Genomic DNA, 18,837 nt, shown 5'->3' on the forward strand with positions numbered 1-18,837 from the left:
AAGAGGGAAGAGATATGGGAACATATGCATATGTATAACTGATTCACTTTGTTGTAAAGGAGAAACTTAACACACTATTGTAAAACAGTTATACTCCAATAAAGATGTTAAAAAAAAAACAAGATCTCAAATAAACCTAATTTTATACCTCAACTTGAAACTTGAAAAAGAAGAATAAACTAAGCCTAAAGTTAGCAGAAGAAAGGAAATAACAAAGATCAGAGCAGAAATAAATGAGAGACTAGAAAAAACACAGAAAAGATTAATGAAAATAAGAGCTCTTTAAAAAAAACTACTCAACAAAATAGACAAAACTTTAGCTACACTGAGAAAAGGCTGAAGACTCAAATAAATAAAATGAGAAACAAAAGAAGAGACATAACTGATACCACAGATACAAAGGATCATCAAGAGACTACTATGAACAAACTGTCAACAAATTGGATAACCTAGAAGAAGTGGATAAATTCCTAGAAATATATAATCTACAAAACAAAATCATGGAGAAGTAGAAAATATGAATAGACCAATAATGAGTAAGCAGACTGAATCAGTAATCAAAAAATACCCCAAAAAGAAAATTCCAGGACCAAATGGTTTCCTTGGTGAATTTCACCAAACATTTAAAGAATAACCAATCCTTCTCAAACTTTTACCAAAAAATTGAAGTGGAGGGAACACTTCCACACTCGCTGCTTGAAAAATTACCATTGTTTGGCCAAAATTACCCTGCTACCAAAGCCAGATAAGGACACTACAAGAACAGAAAACTACAGGCCAGTATCCCTGATGAACAAACCTGCAAAAGTCCTCAGCAAACTACCAGTAAACCAAGTTCAACAGCATATTAAAAGGAACATACACCACAATTTAAGTGGGATTTATCCCTCGGATGCAAAGATGTTTCAACACATGCAAATCAATAAGTGTGATACCACATTAAGAGAATGAAAGACAAAAATCACATGATCATCTCAAAAGCTGCAAAAAAAGCAATGACAAAATTCAACATCCTTTCATAATAAAAACTCAAAAAATGGGGTATAGAAGGAACATATCTCAACATGATAAAGGTCACATATGACAAGCCCACAGCTAACAGCATACTCAAGGATGAAAGGGTGAACCCTTTCCCTCTAAGATCAGGAACAAGACAAGGTTGCCCACTCTAACCACTCCTATTCAACACAGTATTGGAAATACTAGCCAGAGCCAATTAGGCAAGAAAAAGAAATAAAAGGCACACAATTCAGAAAGGAAGAAGTAAAACTGTTTCCATTTGCAAATGATATGATCTTATATATAGAAAACCCTCAAGGCTCTACCAAAAAACTGTTAGAATTAAATTCAGTAAAGTTGCAGGATACAAAATCAACATACAGAAATCAGCCACATCTCCATACACTATCTGAAAAAGAAATAAAGTAAACAATCCCATTTACAATAGCATAAAAAACAGTAAAATACTTAGAAATAAATTTTACCAAGGAGATAAAAATCTGTACACTGAAAACTATAAAATACTGATGAAAGGCATTAAAGAAGACACAAACATCCTATGTTCATGGATTGGAAGAATTAATATTGTCAAAATGCCCACAGTACCAAAAGCAATCTACAGATTTTAATTACTATCAAAATTTCAATGACATTTCCCCAGAAATAGGAAAAACAATCCTTAAATTTATATGGAACCAAGAAGACCCCAAATAACTAAAGCAGTCCTGAGAAAGAACAAAGCTACAGGTATCATACTTCCTGATTTCAAACATCATTACAAAGCTATAGTAATCAAAACAGTATGGTATTAGCATATTAAAAACACACACAGACCAACAGAACATAATCAAGAGCCCAGAAATAAATCCTCACATACACAGTCAACTAATATTTGAAAGGGAGCCAATAATCAATGGGGAAAATATACTCTCTTCAATAAATGGTGCTGGGAAAACTGGATAACCAGTTTTCTGGATAACACACAGAAAAATGAAATTGGACACCCTATCTTATACCATTCAAAAAATTAACCTAAATTAAAAACTTCAACATAAGACCTGAAACCATAAAGCTCCTAAAAGAAAACACAGGGTAAAAGCACCCCAATATTGGTCTTGGTGACAATTTTTTGGACATGACACCAAAAGCAACAAAGGCAAACTGCATCAAACTAAAACACTTCTGCACAGCAAAAGAAACAATCAACAAAATGAAAAGACGACCTGCAGAATAGGAGAAAATATCTGCAAACCATTATATCTGATAAGAAATTACTATCCAAAATATAAAGAACTCATATTGATACAACTGAGTAACAATAACAAAAACCAACCATCTGATTTTAAAAGGGCAGAGGAACTGAATAGACATTTTTCCAAAGACAATATACAAATGGCCAACAGTTACATGAAATGGTTCTCAGTATCACTAGTCATCAGGGAAATGCGAATCATAGTCACAATGATATATCACTTCACACCTGATAGAATGGCCATTTTCAAGAAGACAAGAGATAACAAGTATTGGTGAGTATTTGGAGAAAAGGGGACCCTTGTGCGCTGTTGGTGGGAATATAAATTGGTATAGCCACTACAGAAGACAAACAGTATGGAGGTGCCTCAAAAAATTAAAAATAGAACTATTATATGATCCAGCAATCCCAGTTCTGGCTATCTATCCAAAAGAAAGGAAATCAGGACAAAGAGATATCTGCACTCCCATATTTACTGTAAAGTTATTCACACTAGCCAAGGTATGGAAACAACTTAAGTGTCTGTCTATGGATGAATGGATAACACACACACACACACACACACACACACACACACACACTGAAATATTGTGCAGCCACAAGAAAGAAGGAAATCTCCCCTTTTGCGACAACATGGATGGACCTTGAGGGCATTCTAGTAAGTGAATAAATCAGACAGAGAAAGACAATTACTGTATGGTATCATTTATATATGGAATCTAAAAAAGCTCAACACATAGAAATAGAGGTTAGAATGGTCGTTGCCAGGGACTGGGGACTGGGGACTGGGGGAAATGTGGAGATGTTGGTCAAATCGCACAAACTTCTACTGTGGTAATCATTTTGCAATATATTAAGTATATCAAACCATCATGTTGCATACCTTTAAGTTACAAAATGCTTTATTTCAATTATATCCCCATAAAACCAGAAAAAATTAATTAATAGAAACCATTCCTGAGCAAGTCCAGACACTGGATTTAGTAGGCAAAGACTTTAAATCATTTATTTAAAATACGCTTAAAGAGCTAAATGAAATCATATACAAAGAACTAAAGGAAACCATGAGAATGATGTCTCATCAAACAAAGAAGGTCAATAAAGAGTCAGAGGTTATAAAAAAGGAAGCAAATAGAAATTCTGGAGCTGAAAAAGCACAATAACAGAAATGAAAAATTCACTAGAGTGGTTCAACAGCAGATGTAAGCAGGGAGAAAAATGAATCAATGAACTTAATTAAATATATATAATGTTAGGTGGTAATATGTGCTACAGAAAAAAAATGAAGGAAAGTGTAATAGGGAGTATGGTAGGTGTTCTAATTGGGTAGGGAAGACTTCACTGAGATGGTGGCTCTTAAGACTTAGAGAAGATAAGGGAGCAAGCCATAGAGGCAACTGGGGATGTAGCTGTGCAGAGGCCCTGCAGGCAAGAGTGTGCCTACCACTGTCCAGGAAAGCAAAGGTGCCAGTTATCTGGAACGGACTGGGCCTGGGGGAAAGAAACGTGAGGGGAGGTCAAAGTTTGATTTTGTACACATTACAATTGATATCCAGCAGAGATTTTGAGAAGGCAGTAAACATACAAGTTTGAGGTTCAAGGAAAACATACAATTTTTGGAGTCAATGGTCCTTAAAACCATGAAATTGGATCAGATCACCTAGGCAGAATGTATTGATAGCTGGATAAGACACAGAGCCTGGGGTGGAGCCCTGGGCTACTCTAACACTTGGAGGCAGCAGAAGAGGAGGCACCTGTCAAGTAGACACAGAAGAGCAACAATGGAGGACCAGGAGGGTGGTTTGGAAGCTAAGACTTTAAAAATGGTATTTTCAAAGAATATTTAATGCTGTGGGAAAATACTCACCATAGGTACATGGCGGGGGCGGGGAAGCAATGTTAGTTATTTTTTCTACATGGTGGTGGTTGAGGATTATTATTATTTTCTCTTTATACTTTTTTGTATTTTCTTAATTTTCAACACTGAACATGCATCACTTTTATAAAAATTCTGACAAATTTATTTGAAAATAAATATTGGAAGGTGAAAAAAAGAATCAATGAACCTGAAGACAGGTCAATTGAGATTACCCAGTCTGAAGAGCAGATAGAGAAAAAAAAAAGTAAACAGAGGTTAAGAGATCTGTGGGACTTCACCAAGTATACCAACATATACATAATGGGAGTCCAAGGAGAAGAGACAGAAAAAGGGGCAAAGAGATTATTTAAAGAAATAATGGCCAAAACATCAAATTTGACAGAAGACATGAATCTATAAATCCAAGAAATTCAATGAATTTCAACAGGATAAAATGACACAGATCCACAGAAAGACATATTATAATCAAATTGTCAAAGGCCAAGACAGAGAATAATCTTGAAAGCAGAAGGAGAAATGTGACTTGTTATGTACAAGGGATCCTCAAAGCTGATTTTTCATCAGAAACGATGGAGGCCAGAATGCAGTGGGAAGACATATTCAAAGTGCTAAAAGAAAGTAACTGCTAATCAGATTCTATATCTGGCACAGTTATCTTTCATAAATGTAGGAGAAGTTAACACTTTCTCAGATAAAAGCTGACAGAGCTTGTTGCTAGTAGACCTGCCTATAAGAAATGCTAAACGGGAGTCCTTCAGGCTGAAATGAAAGGACACGCCACACTAACCTGACTCCATATGAAGAAATTAAGAACACCAGTAAGTTAATTTCATAGGTAAATATAAAAGGCATTATTAATGTATTTTTGGTTTGTAACTCCTTTTTTTCTGAGTGTTTTAAAAGACAACTACATAAAAAAGTAAATTCTACATCTATGTTGATGGGCACACAATATATAAAGATGTAATTTGTGGCAACAACATACGGTGGGAGGAAAGCGCTATACAGGAGGAAAGTTTTTGTCTACTCTTAAAACTAAGTTGGTATTAATCTGAACTAACTTTTCATTAATGAAGATGTTAGTTGTAATACACAGGGAAAACATTAATAACTAGACAAAAGATAAAACAAGAAAACATAAGACTTGAACATTAAATCAACTAGAGCTAACAGATATATACATATAATAGAACAATCCACCCCACAACAAAATATACATTCTTCTCAAGTACATACAAAACAGTCTCCCATATAGATCATATGTTAGGCCACAAAACAAACTTTAAGAAACTGCTAAAAAAGAATAAAATCATACAAAGTATCATATCCAACAACAGAAAGAAATTAGAAATCTGTAACAGAAGGAAATCTGGAAAATTCACGAACATATGGAAATTAAACAATATACTGTTAACAACCAATGGGTAAAAGAAGAAATCAAAAGGGAAATTAGAAAATTCCTTAAGATGAATGAAAATGAAAACACTTCATATCAAAACTTATGGGATACATTTATGGGATAAAGCAGTGCTTAGAGGGAAGTTTACAGCTGTTAATTGCCTACATTTAAGAAAGAAAGATCTCAAATCAGTAACCTAACAGTCCACCTTAAGGAACTAGAAAAACAGCAGCAAACTAAACCCAAAGCAAACCTAAAGAAGGAAATAGTAAAACTGTAGCAGAGATAAATGAAACAAAATAGAAAAACAATCAGCTAAACCAAATTTATTTCTTTGAAAATATCAACAAAAATAGATAAACCTTTAGCTACACTGACCAAAAAAAAAGTATGTTCTTGCTCTCTCAAGCTTGTTCTTTTAAAATATACATATAGGAGGAACCAGTGAAAAGGGAAAGATTTAAGACAGCTATTCTGTTCATCTTCAATAACACCCAGAACAAGTTACTTGATTTCTCTCATCTTTACCTCAAAATTGAGCCTATGCCCAGGGGCATACCTTATTTTACTGTGCTTTGCAGATACTGCTTTTTTAATTGAAGGTTTGTGGCAACCCTGCATTGAGCAAGTCTACTGGTTTTTTCATTTTTCCAACAGCATTTGCTCACTTCATGTCACTGTGTCACATTTTGGTAATTCTTGCAATATTTCAAACCTTTTCATCATTATTATATTTGTTATGATGATCTGTGATCAGTGATCACTGTTATTACTATTGTCATTATTTTGGGGTGCCACGAACCATGCCCATACAAGATGGCAAATTTAATGGAAAAAAAAATATGTGTTCTGACTGCTCCACTGACTGGCTGTTCTACCATATCTCTCCCTCTCCTCAGGCCTCTCTGTTCCCTGAAACACAATAATATTGAAATTAGGCCAATTAATAAACTTACAAGGGCCTCTAAGTATTCAAGTAAAAGGAACAGTTGCACATCTCTCACTTTATATCAAAAGCTAAAAATGATTAAGCTTAGTGATTCTTACACGTTGGATCCATTTCTGGAAATTTTCCACTGTTATTACCACACTATTTTAATTCCTTTTAGCTTTATAAAAAAAGTTAATATCCAATAGGAAGAGTACTTCCTCATTCCATTTTCAATATTTTCTTGGCTATTCCCAGGACTTCCAGTGAAGAAACATGGAATTTGCTGAAAACTGTGAGGATAAGGGATATATAAATACTTGATGCCACACAGGGGTGACAGGTAAGTCAAACCAAGGATCTGAATTTGCAAGGCAGAATAAGCTTGAAAGGCTATATATCTTCACAATTACTTTCCTTTTGTTTCTTCTGTTGTCACAACTAATTGTTTTTTAGAATACTTCAACTATTACTGTCACCACTAAATCTTTCCATCTTTTGTGATCTAATAAAAATCAAGTGCCTACGATAAGAAAGTTGTGATAAGCTAGGATCCTTAAAAGACCATGTCGAGCCAAACTTGATTCATGAAAGTCTGTGACATTGTGACATTTCTGAGATAAGATATTACCATTATTAAATACAAAGAAACATTTCTTACAAAATTATGTAAAGTTAACATGGGAAAACACTGATGCTAGTATGTTAAGTAAATAAAATCAAGTTACATATACTATATGCATTCAGCTACGTAAAGAAATACGCATAAAGACGAAGAAAATGTACCAAAATGTGAAGAGTAGGTACATATTTATGATAAATTTTCTTCTGTACATTTCCAAAATTTTTAAATACCAAGCACATATTTTTATTATGATGTTTGTTTTGCAGCCAACAAGATAAACGTATGGAATGTTTAAGATTCAAGGGTACTTATTAGTTAGTACTAAGAATAACTAGTTCTTTGTCCTTTTAATTATGCCCCTATATCACTTTCTCAACTACTATGTGAGCTTTTTAAAGAAAAGAACATGTTTTATACTATATCCAGTGCAGGATTAGCCATATACTTCTTGAATGTTATCAAGTGGAAGAGTTGGGTGTGGATTCAAGGAGCTGGGTCTCAGGCTGACACCCAGGTTTGGAAGATAAACCATGCTCAATCAACTCTACAAACAGCAGTTATCACATTTTACACTTTATCAGGGGCTAAAAGCCCATGGGCTTTTCCTAAAAATAATGTAACTTCTGAATCTCATCGTCCTCACCTACTCCATAGAGTTACCATATGATCCTGGCAATTAAGTAGACACCCAATAAATAACATTTATATCACCATGGCATATTTGACACCACCTCACTAGATGGGATTTGCTCAAGAATGGGTAGGTATTCAGATATCAGGGAAAAGGTCTTGATGCCTTTGGGATGGAACTATAAGAATCTGGTAAGACTTTATAACTTTGCCCAATAGGACAGATTAAAACCAATGGTTCTCAAAGTATGATCCCTGGACCAGCAGCCTCAACATCCCCTGGAAACTTATTAGCAATGCACATTACTGGGCTCTGCCCTAGGCCTACTGAATCAGAAATGGGGATTGCGGGAATTGAGGTAAAGGGGTATGAGCAGACGGGAGGGAGACTAATCTATGCTTTAATAAATCGACTCTTTCTCATGCATGCTCGAGTTTGAGAACCAGTGTCCTAGACCCTCACAAAAATCAACCAACTGGCTTTTAACTGATTCAAGTCTTCCTGGAGAACTTCTGCTATATTTGCAGTTCACTAATATCTGTGCATAGTCACAACTGGCTCACATCACTGGGTTAACTGAGTCACTAAAAAACTATCATGAGAAAATGGTTAAAAATAATCTTGTATTTGCAAATCCAAGAAAATATGCGCAAATTTTAAGGGAGGCTCCATCTGGATGAATATCAGGTGATTAACATTCTCTTTATACTTTCCTATATATCCTAGAATTTTTGCAATACCTATTACATTTATAATTACACAAAAATGATTTTAAAGTAACCATGCACCTAAAAATAGTCTGAAACTTGAGTTGTATGACTTGTGAGGCAACCATTTATTATTCAGCTTTTAAAAAGTTAACCCTACTAACTTTCTTCCAAGAAAGCTTTCTAGCAGTGGCTACCTCTCTCAAACCTGAGTATGTATTATCAGTTTGCCTCTACAAACACTGGACAATAGTTTGACTAAGCTGAATTTAACATGAGCCTTTTTGCCTTCAATTAACAATCATTACCACCACAGACCAATTACTGAGCACAGCACTAAGAACCCTACATTTTATTTTATTCTGAAAATACTCTTTAGATATAACTAAATTCTCACATGAGAAAACTGCTATTAGAGCTAATAAGGTAGGCCAGGACTCAAAATCCAGATCTTTTATTGCAGCCAATGTTTCCCTCCAAGTAGAATGTGATTCTAAACTTTCTTTCCAGAAGAGAAGTGGCCATTTTTGAACAAAGAGAGATTCTCTTTGTGAGCAGAGATTCATGAAATCCCTCAAAATTACTCATAAAATTGAGAATACTTCCTAGGATTTTTGGGGTAACTTAGTTAAATGGGCCCCAATAGTTCTACTCAATTAGGCCAGTAAAGTTAACTTACGGATTCCTATTCATTTTGACACTGCAAGAAACACCTGTGAAAAGGAATAACAGGGTCCAACTTCTGTGTCCTTCCAACTCTTCACCCATGACTCACCTCTGCCAAATGCTGCAGCCGGGTTAGCAGTGGGGTTCTCTTGTCAGATCCAAGGCGTGTGATATAATTTGATCTTTTGCTAAATACGTACAGAAGGTTGAGGACTGCCAGCACCACTTGCATATCAGAAGAAGCCAATAAAGTTGTCAAATGCTACAGGGGACAAAAATGGGGGGGGGGAAGTTCATGGTATCAGGCATACAAGACTTTGAAAACTTGAAATGCCATGGATTTATAAAGCTATCAAGAAGTTTAACAACACGAAAAAAAATTTATAAATATTTGAGCACCTACAACATGTAACCTCATGCCCAAGCAGCTTACAATCTGGCAGCAAGCCAGAAAGTCCAATTTAAGTTAAAAAAATGTGAACAGTTCAAAATTACATAGGTGTCTCCACAGAAAGAAACAGATTACAAAAGAGACAAATGTAATATTTTAATACATAGCAGAACTCAAGAACATTAAGTTTCCAATTAGACTAAAAGTACAGACTAAGATAATTTTATGCTCCTTCTGTATCCTTTACAATAAATACAAAATTGGAATTAATTAAAACACAGGGTTCTTCATATAGAAACTAAAAATAACAACAGCTGGTGGCACTTATGACTGTTACAATACAGTGTATGTAACAATAACCCAAGAGTAACTATTTTTGCTTTTTAATACAATCAAAATTCACCAATATATTGAAACATTTGGTTAGTGTTAAAATCAGTATGTAATTTAGCTGGAAATGAACCAAAGTATTTCTGGTTGTTGATTATCCACAGAAGGCTATGGATTTCCTTTTGCAGCTTATCTATTTCATCTTCAACAGACTGCTTAGCCATTCCCTACTTAAAACTTCAGGTACTAGGTCTTTAGTTCAGTTATTCTACTTCTCTTCTTAAGCCATTTACTTTCTACCTGTTTGTTCTGATTCTGATTCTGTTTCTTTAATGAAGACTTAGAAAAAGTAACACATAACAACAGGGCAATAAATCAAGTGATAAAAACTCTAAAGTTAGGCTAAAGGAAGAGAGTTTCTTCTTATACTGATTTTTGACCAATTCAAAAGTTCACCAATTCCCGTGCCCACTTTACTCTTTAAGAATACATAGCATAGGGCTTCCCTGGTGGCACAGTGGTTGAGAGTCCGCCTGCCGATGCAGGGGACACGGGTTCGTGCCCCGGTCCGGGAGGATCCCATGTGCCGCGGAGCGGCTGGGCCCGTGGGCCGTGGCCGCTGGGCCTGCGCGTCCGGAGCCTGTGCTCCGCAACGGGAGAGGCCACGGCAGTGAGAGGCCCACGTACCAAAAAAAAAAAAAAAAAAAAAAAGAATACATAGCATGCTATTAATATACATTTTGGGGAGGGGGAGAAGAAATTAAAAAGCAGCACACTAAAACTTAGAAAAGCAGTAAGTGCAGTAATGTGTCAAGGAAATCAAATTATGTCTAATATTTAAAAAGTAATTTGGGGGTGCTCTGATAACCTGGGACCAAGATCAATTCCTGTAATTTCCCAAGAATACATCAATACATGTATTACATTCTCATTAATTTCTTAAATCTTAAAAGGCAAGGTGAAGGTGACAGTAAAGAACGTTCCCATCAACCCTGTGAAGGGTATCTTTAGCCAAGAAACATCCTACCATTGTCTTTGACATTGAAAACCCCAGAACTCCATAATGAAAAGGAAAGAATCATCAGAAAGAAAGAACAATTTCCTTATTCTGGACATGAACAATTCTAGTTAAGAACAGATCACATAGGCTTGAACCTCTCCTACCTCTATGGAACTATACAGATGCCGGGAAAAGCTGTACTCAATGAGCAAGGCTGTGAAGTTCAACACAGCCAAGAGAAGCATCTTCAGTTGTTCTCTTTCTGGCCTATCACACACGAGCATCCATGACATATTCTCCACTGTCTGTCCAGCGTCTGCCAGAATTCCATCGAAGCGGTCCAACAGATCCACCCAGTGATATAACTCACACTGGAGAGGGGAAGAGAAAGAGCAAGATATAAGAATAAGGTAAAAGTACTGTGTGGGTACTTTGTAGCTGAGCTTTGTTGCAATGGATTGCTAAGCATGACACCTAGACAAGTTTACTTCCCACCTTTGCTTCTCTTCAATCCCCCAACAGTACAGAAACCTATGAGAAAGATCATACTCTGAGCCACATGGACCCGAGTTCATTGCTATATCTATCAAAACATACATGTGCTAACACTGGGAGACACCACAAAACCCCTACAGCTAGGTCTTCAAAAAGGAGAATTCTGGCTACCTCTGAGGTCTGAAAACACAAGGACTTTCCCTGCCAGAATCCACTTTATCTGAAGTGCTCATTTTTAGAGTTATCTAAAGAAGAGTCTTTTAAGCTAAGAGTAAAAATCCTGAGACTATCTCAAACTCATATTGTCAGTCAAACTAAAGGAATTTTGTGGTTGAGATTCTTTATCATCACCTGAATAAACATTCTTCATCCTTGGCTAGCAAAATTTTCCTTTAACACTTCTTTCAAAATTTCCTTGGCAACCATTCACAGGCTAAAAATTACTGGTCTAGAGCTATGCCAGACACACACTAGATGCTTATTAAGTAATTGCTGAATGAGGCTACCTCATTTTGGTTTCTCTTTTGGGAGCATGGGTTTACATACCTTTCCAATGTTCCATGTTTTGATCTGCTGCAGTTCCAAGAGGAGTTGCTCATCATTACAAACTTTGAGTTTGTCTATTAAGGCTCTGCAGTCTGCAGGCTGAGAAAAACAAACAGGTATTCACAAAAGGGTGTTTTGGAGTATGAGGGAGACACAACAAGGAAGAATAGGAAAAAAAAAAACCCTTATGTCAACACACTCAATGATTTAACTTCTGATAGAACGCACTACTTAAGTGGAAATTTGCCAAACACTCACTTGAGATTAATACAGAAATCTTAAAATGAAACAATCCATCTGTGTATTTTTTTAAAACCTGGATGAACCTGTAGATGTAGACAAACTACTTGGAAGTGTACAGACAACAGAAATAAAGGAAAACAAGCTAAATATCAATAAAAACAAAATGAAGGAATCTGTATCACAGTCTGAAAGTTAACCAGAATGCCTGATAAGAAATGTTCAATTAGAGGAACACTGAGGAGCCCTAGTGAATTCACAAAGGTGAAGATTAGCACTGGCTATATTTTTCTGCAACATTAAACCGTCCAATTATAGGAGGCAAAGAATTTCTGAATTTCTGAACCGTGTAAAACTAGGACTCCATTCTTACTTGGGGTTTCCATTTCCATATATTCCTGCTCTGTTTTTACTGATGAAAGGGCCTGTTTTTCAGGTAACAAGGTGTGGATTCAGAGTTCATAGTAAGTTTCCAAAAGTGGAGCTGGCGGCGGGGGGGATAGGGACTGGGACAGAGGTGCTTCTATTAATGGATGGCAGCTGGAAGTGATTACACTTGCTCTTTGACTCTGTAAAGCAGTATGGTATCCTAGGAATGGGCCTAGATTTGGAACCAAACAAATCTGGGTTCAGTTTTTCACTTGATGTTTACAAAGTTGTTTGATCATGAGCAAATCCAACCTCTTAGCCACAGTTTTCTCACCAGAAAAAAGACCTAAGAACCACCTTGGAAATGTGAAGCTCAAGTGTTTGCATAAAGCACTTATCTCACATAATAGGAGCTTAAATACTGAAAGACAGCTTACTGTTACAAAGAGCATGGACTTTAGAATTAGGTAGTTGGTAAGCTACCTCTTTGAATCTCAGTATCCTCTTCTGCAAAATGAACTTAACATGACCTATTTACCCAGCAATGTTGTGAGATTTAAACTAGGGGCATTTTCAGCAGCCAAAATGGAACGTGGAACAACAGGGGCTTAAGGGCAAATTTTTTTTAAGCTAAGTCTGAAACCTTTTCTCTCTCTAAAGTAAGCATTATTAAGAGCTATCTCAAATTCCTATGGTAATTAAAGGCATGTAAAATTCTTGGCATAAAACCCTTCAACAAACCAGACCTGCACTTTTTCTTCCTCTCCTTGAAGTCATACAGGTTGAGGGAGAGAAGTAGTAGAAACAGATAACAAAGGAGTGTGAACCACCTGCTCATGCAGTTCACTTGTGCCTTCTGGACCTACCTGGGCCTACTATCAAATATACCACTTCAAATTCTAATGGATTGCAATGATGCAGATCCAATTTTATGATTCTGTGGGTTAGATAACACCCAGTTCATGACAAACATTTGGGTCCTGTAATCATTTGGTATCTCATAATCAGGCATTCAGTCTTTATCAAGGTCCAGCAGCAAGCCAGAAGCTGCTTTTCTGAATGTCAGAATAGCTGTTGGCAGAGAATAGCACGGCCAAACTCTACCCCCTAGGTCTTAAGCTGTGATTCTCCTACTGGGGCTTGCCAGAGGCATCCCACAGCATCTTTGGCTGACACTTAAGTCAGACACCTGGATCTACTAGGCCATAATGTCCACCGAGTAGGGAAGCTTACATCATAGCCTGAACCTTCTGCAGAGTCTTCTCTAGATCCAAACACTACTATCACTTTAGAAGTTATCCAGTAAATGGATCAAAACAGCATGCCTAAATGTAACACATGCTGGCTCCAAAATCAAAAGAGGCACCCCATACACTGTTCCTCTTTCTTCATGGTGTGTGGTACAAGGTGCAAAAACATGTCTCTCACTGTAGAAGGAAAATTTTGACATTTCCCAGACCTCTGAACCCCTAGAAAATTTCCTGACGTGGCAGGCCCTCAACCTTCAAAGGGCACTCTCTAGCACATATATGTCTAAGGCATCTAAAGTGCTTGTGCTTTCTGTTCACAAGCCCCAGTTAGCATAACAGCATCAATTTAACGTACCAGCACCATGTTGTTTTATCAGGAGTATCAAGATCCCTATGGACGTTGCAGTCTGCAGAATGCACCAGGGACAAAAGTGTATCTTTACTGTCTTGTCCCTGCTGCATAAATGCAAACTGAGTGTGATTTTCCTTACTCCTGGTAGTGCAAAACAAAGCACTTGCCAGTTCAATGGCTGCATACCAACTGCCATGGTTTATATTGATTTGCTCCAATACAGATGTCAAATCTAGGGAAAAAATCCTCTGCACAGCTGCAGTGATACCCTTGGGTGATACTTGCCAGGTAGTTACAGTTTTTAAAAAACCAAGTGGCCTGTATTTAGAAAATGAACCAACTAATTATGCGCCAGATACTTTGCTGAGCAGCTGCCTCACATCAAGGAGGGAGGAATTTTCAACCCCATTTTACAGCTGTGGAAACCAGGCAAGTTAACTCTCAGACACAAAAATCTAGTAAGATTCAAACCCATGTCTAATTCCAAAGCTTGTGCTCCTTGAACTACAGCACATGGGGGTCTATGGGAGTGTCATAACAATACAATACTGTCAATTTCAGAATGCAGTTTAAGCAGGCCAATAGAATATTGTACAGAAGCTGGAATTTCTACTGCTGACATAGGATCAACTGACATGGCCACCCAATACACAGGTTAATATAAGTTAAGCTGAACTTTATGATTAAGAATCAGTAATAAAGAAAGCTAAAACACTGGCCTCACAAGAAATCTAGTGAGAAAGGTGTTACCACTTTAATTTTCTAGATAATAAAATTGAGAAAGATCCCGCAAATACAGACAGAATTTGAATCCATACTTGCTCTTTCCATTATACCATGCTGCCTTTCAATGCACAGAAACAGCAGCCAGACAGCCTACTTCAGGTACATATAGCTATAAACTGTTTAGTGCTCACTTTCCACTGATCACTAGGCTTATTCACCTTTTTAACCAAGGGAAGTTCAAAAGAAAATTTGTTTCAAGACAAGATGCTGTTTTACTGCACTGTGTATATAAGTGATGATATATTTGGAAGATCAATATGAGTGAACTGACTGCAAAGATTTTTTTTCTGAAATGAAAAAAACAGGCAAACTTTTGGATACTTACAGCCTCAGTAGGTGTCTTTTTCAGTTTAGTCCTGTCTACTTTCATGTTTTCGATTTTCTGTTTTATGATCTGAAAAGAAATTCCCCAAAAAGTGAGAACTTAAAGCTGCAAGCTTGAGCTCTACATGCTTGGACATAGACTATATAGAACAAAGAGCATGCAAAATGTTTAAAGTAAAATTGGAGTTATGATGCAGGCCAACTCAGAGGCACAGATACGAGGTAAGGAGTGGTAAACAATCTCTCCAAATAAAACTGGCCCACGTTCAAGTTACACAAGCCTGTAGTCAATTTAAGCCAAAATTAAAATGCCCCCCACCACCTGACCTCTCAAACTCATACTTGAAAGTAAGAGTAAAATGTTTTAACACACCTCAGGATGGAAAAATTCACCATATCCTGCAGTTTTTTGGAAAACTCAGCAATTCCACTTCTGGGAATTTACCCAAAGAAAATCATAAGAATGTATATAAATATTTAATCACAAGAATCCATACTGCATGACCATATATAACAGTGAAGAAGTGAAAAGGATCAATATCCAAAATAGGATTGGTTTAAAACAGACTATTACACAGCTGTTAAAAACACTGCACACAATTACGTAACAGCAAAGCTGTTCATGGTGAAATAAAAAGGTTACAAAACAGAATAAATAGTATAAACCCATGTTTAAAGAAAACAGCTTAGAAGGGGTATGCATCAAAATGTTAATTCAATCTAACCAAAAGGATTATGTATGATTGTTTTACCTGTGCTTTTCTGTATCTTTTACTGTTTTAACCCATAAAAATATGTCATAAAAACAAAGGAAACAAAATACTTTTTTTCATTAGAAAATGAGGTATAAGACTCCCACTAGAAATATCCTGAGCACAGAACACAATCATTTTACTAAGGTCCATTAAGATGCTCCGGCCAAGGCAAAGGAAGAAATAAAGGTTTCCCCCATTAGCAACTAGCACATATGCAAGAGGAAGAGGTGAACTGCAGGGCTCTTTACCTCTAATAATGTATTTTCTATACAGCAGTCACTGGGGGTCAATGTCCGTCCTCCAAGAAGGCTGGCATAATATAAAGCTGACCAAGCACAAGTATAAATTTTAGGCAGCTTTTGGTCTAGAGTTAGTCCAACATGCTCGGTATTTTGTAAATAATATGTATTTGTCTGTATGGCTGGCATCCATTCAACCAATGGGCATTCAGAAAGAGTTGGTACAAAATCCAGAATATGTTCTAAAATGTTGCTGTAGGGATCATTCCTGAAGAAAGAAAGATGTTTCCCCTCTAAAGTTCACATTTAGGGTATGTGATTCCAGATAACTTTTTTTAAAAAAATTACCTTAGCATCTAAGAGAAAATAAGCAAGATGCCTTCTGCCAACAACTTCCAAATATCTAAAATGAGGCAAACAGGATTCTGGCAACAATCTGATACATGTAGTGGAAACTATAAGTGAGCTACTTGTACACTTACTCTCAGGTTTGCTTTGTCTCACAAAACCTCACACCCATTACTTAGAGCAAGTGGCTGTCACATCATTGTGGCTGTAGTCATTTGTGGGAGGCTATTACATTGCCTCAGCTACAGGAAGTAGCAGTTAGCTCCAACACCATACAACCCGAATCACAGAATACTCTCCCTCCAAAATTAGGAGCAAAGTAAGAAGGTCTGCTCTCTCCAGTTTCATTCAACACAGTGTTGGAAGTCCTAGCCAATGAAATAAGGTAAAAAAAGGAAGTAACAGGTATACAGATCAGAAAGGAAGAAATAAAACTCCTTATTTGCAGGTAACAAAGGATTATCTAAGTATAAAATCCCAAGGAGTCTACAAAAAACTTCCCAGAACTAACAAGTGATCTCAGCAAAGTTGTAGAATACAAGATAAACATACACAGATCAATCATATTTCTGTATACTGGCAATGGACATGTGGGCTCAAACTTTACAACACTGCTCATAATTGCTCAAAAAAATTTGAAATACTTAGGCGTAAATATAACAAAGCATGTACAGGCCTTGTATGCTAAAAACCACAAAATGTTGATTTAGAAAATCAAGACCTAAAAATATGAAGTGATATACTATGTTCATGGACTAAGAAGACTCATATTAAAGACAATGGAACTACGATAGCTCAAACAATTTTGAAAAAGGAGAGAGAGGGAATCACTATCCAATTTTAAGGCACACACACACACACACACACACACACACAGAGCTACAGTAGTCAAGACTGTATACACAGTAATAGAGGAGGGATAGACACATATTGCAATGGACCAGAATAGAGAACCAAGAAATAGACCCACACAAATATGCCCAACTGATTTTGACAAAGGCGAAAAAGCAAGACAATCAAAGGATATTTTTATCAACAAATGGTGCCAGACCAAGTAGACATCTATAGGCAAAAAGCTGAACTCTGACCTCAGTCTCATATTTATATAAAAATTAACTCAAAATGGATCATGTGGCAAGGATGTGCAGAAAGGGAACTCTTGTGTGCACTGCTGGTGGGAATGTAAATTGGTGCAGCCACTATGGAAAACAGTAAGGAGGTTCCTCAAAAGATTAAATATATGATCCATCAATTCCACTTCTGGATATTTATACAAAGGTAAAGAAAAAAAACTAACTTGAAAAGATATATGCATTCCCATGTTTACTGCAGCATTACTTACAATAGCTAAGACATGGAAGCAACTTAAGTGTCCACTGATGGATGAATAGAGAAAATGTGGCTGTAGATAGATAAGATGTACACCACATTTTATGTTTTTATATATATTAAAGATATATAAAATGTAACATTATTCAGTCTTACAAAAAAGAAGGAAATCTTGTCATCTGCGATAACATGAATGGACCTTGAGGGCATTATGCTAAGCGAAATAAGCCAAACAGAGAAAAGACAAATTCTGTATGATCTCACTTATATGTGGAATCTCAAACAAACAAAACCCCCCAAAAACAAAAATACAAAACTTATATATACAGGAAACAGATTGGTGTTTGCCAGAGGCAGGGGTTGGGGGGTGGGGTTGGTGAAACAGATGAAGGTAGTCAAAAGGCACAAACTTCCAGTTATAAAACAAAGAAGTCATGCGGATATAACGTGCAGCATGATGACTATAGTTAATACTGTATTATATATTTGAAAGTTGCTAAGAGCAGATCTTAAGAGTTCTTATCACAAGAAAAAAATTGTAACTATGGTGATGGGTGCCAACTAGACTTATTGTGATCATTTCATAATATATACAAATATGGAATCATTATGTTATATACTTGAAACTAATATAATGTTAAACGCCAATTACATCTCAAAAAAGAAAAAAAAAGGATGATGGACTTAAATATAAAACTATAAAATCTACTGGGAGAAAATATTTGCAAACCATACATACTATCTAGAATATATAAAGAACTCTTGAAACCCCAAAACAACAACAAAAATCCTCCAGAACAAGAGCACAGACTAAAACGTGTGCAAATAACCAACTCACAGCGATTTTACTGGTTTAAAAAAATGTAGATGAAGTCACTGGCAAATCTTCACACAAATATGTATCTCACTTTAACTAAAGCTATTTTGACTTATTCTGTACCATTCAAGGGTCTGGGTTGAAAACAATAGACTCTGGCTAACTAAAGCAAAAATGTGA

At 36.4% G+C, this 18,837-nt stretch overlaps 1 protein-coding gene across 1 annotated transcript in view; it reads right to left on the reverse strand.

Moving 5' to 3' along the window:
• The window catches only part of HUWE1 (HECT, UBA and WWE domain containing E3 ubiquitin protein ligase 1), a 145,004-nt gene that overhangs the window by 105,167 nt on the left and 21,000 nt on the right, over positions 1-18,837 (reverse strand). The window contains exons 4-7 of the mRNA XM_007119919.4: positions 15,171-15,239; positions 11,849-11,947; positions 10,972-11,178; positions 9,196-9,348 (exon numbers count right to left, since the gene is read on the reverse strand). Coding sequence (XP_007119981.1) covers positions 9,196-9,348; positions 10,972-11,178; positions 11,849-11,947; positions 15,171-15,215 — 504 coding nt within the window. The 5' untranslated portion in view covers positions 15,216-15,239. The remainder of the gene's footprint in view (positions 1-9,195; positions 9,349-10,971; positions 11,179-11,848; positions 11,948-15,170; positions 15,240-18,837) is intronic.

The sequence above is a fragment of the Physeter macrocephalus genome, chromosome 21 (assembly GCF_002837175.3).
Source record: "Physeter macrocephalus isolate SW-GA chromosome 21, ASM283717v5, whole genome shotgun sequence".
In the NCBI taxonomy this organism is placed as follows: domain Eukaryota; kingdom Metazoa; phylum Chordata; class Mammalia; order Artiodactyla; family Physeteridae; genus Physeter; species Physeter macrocephalus.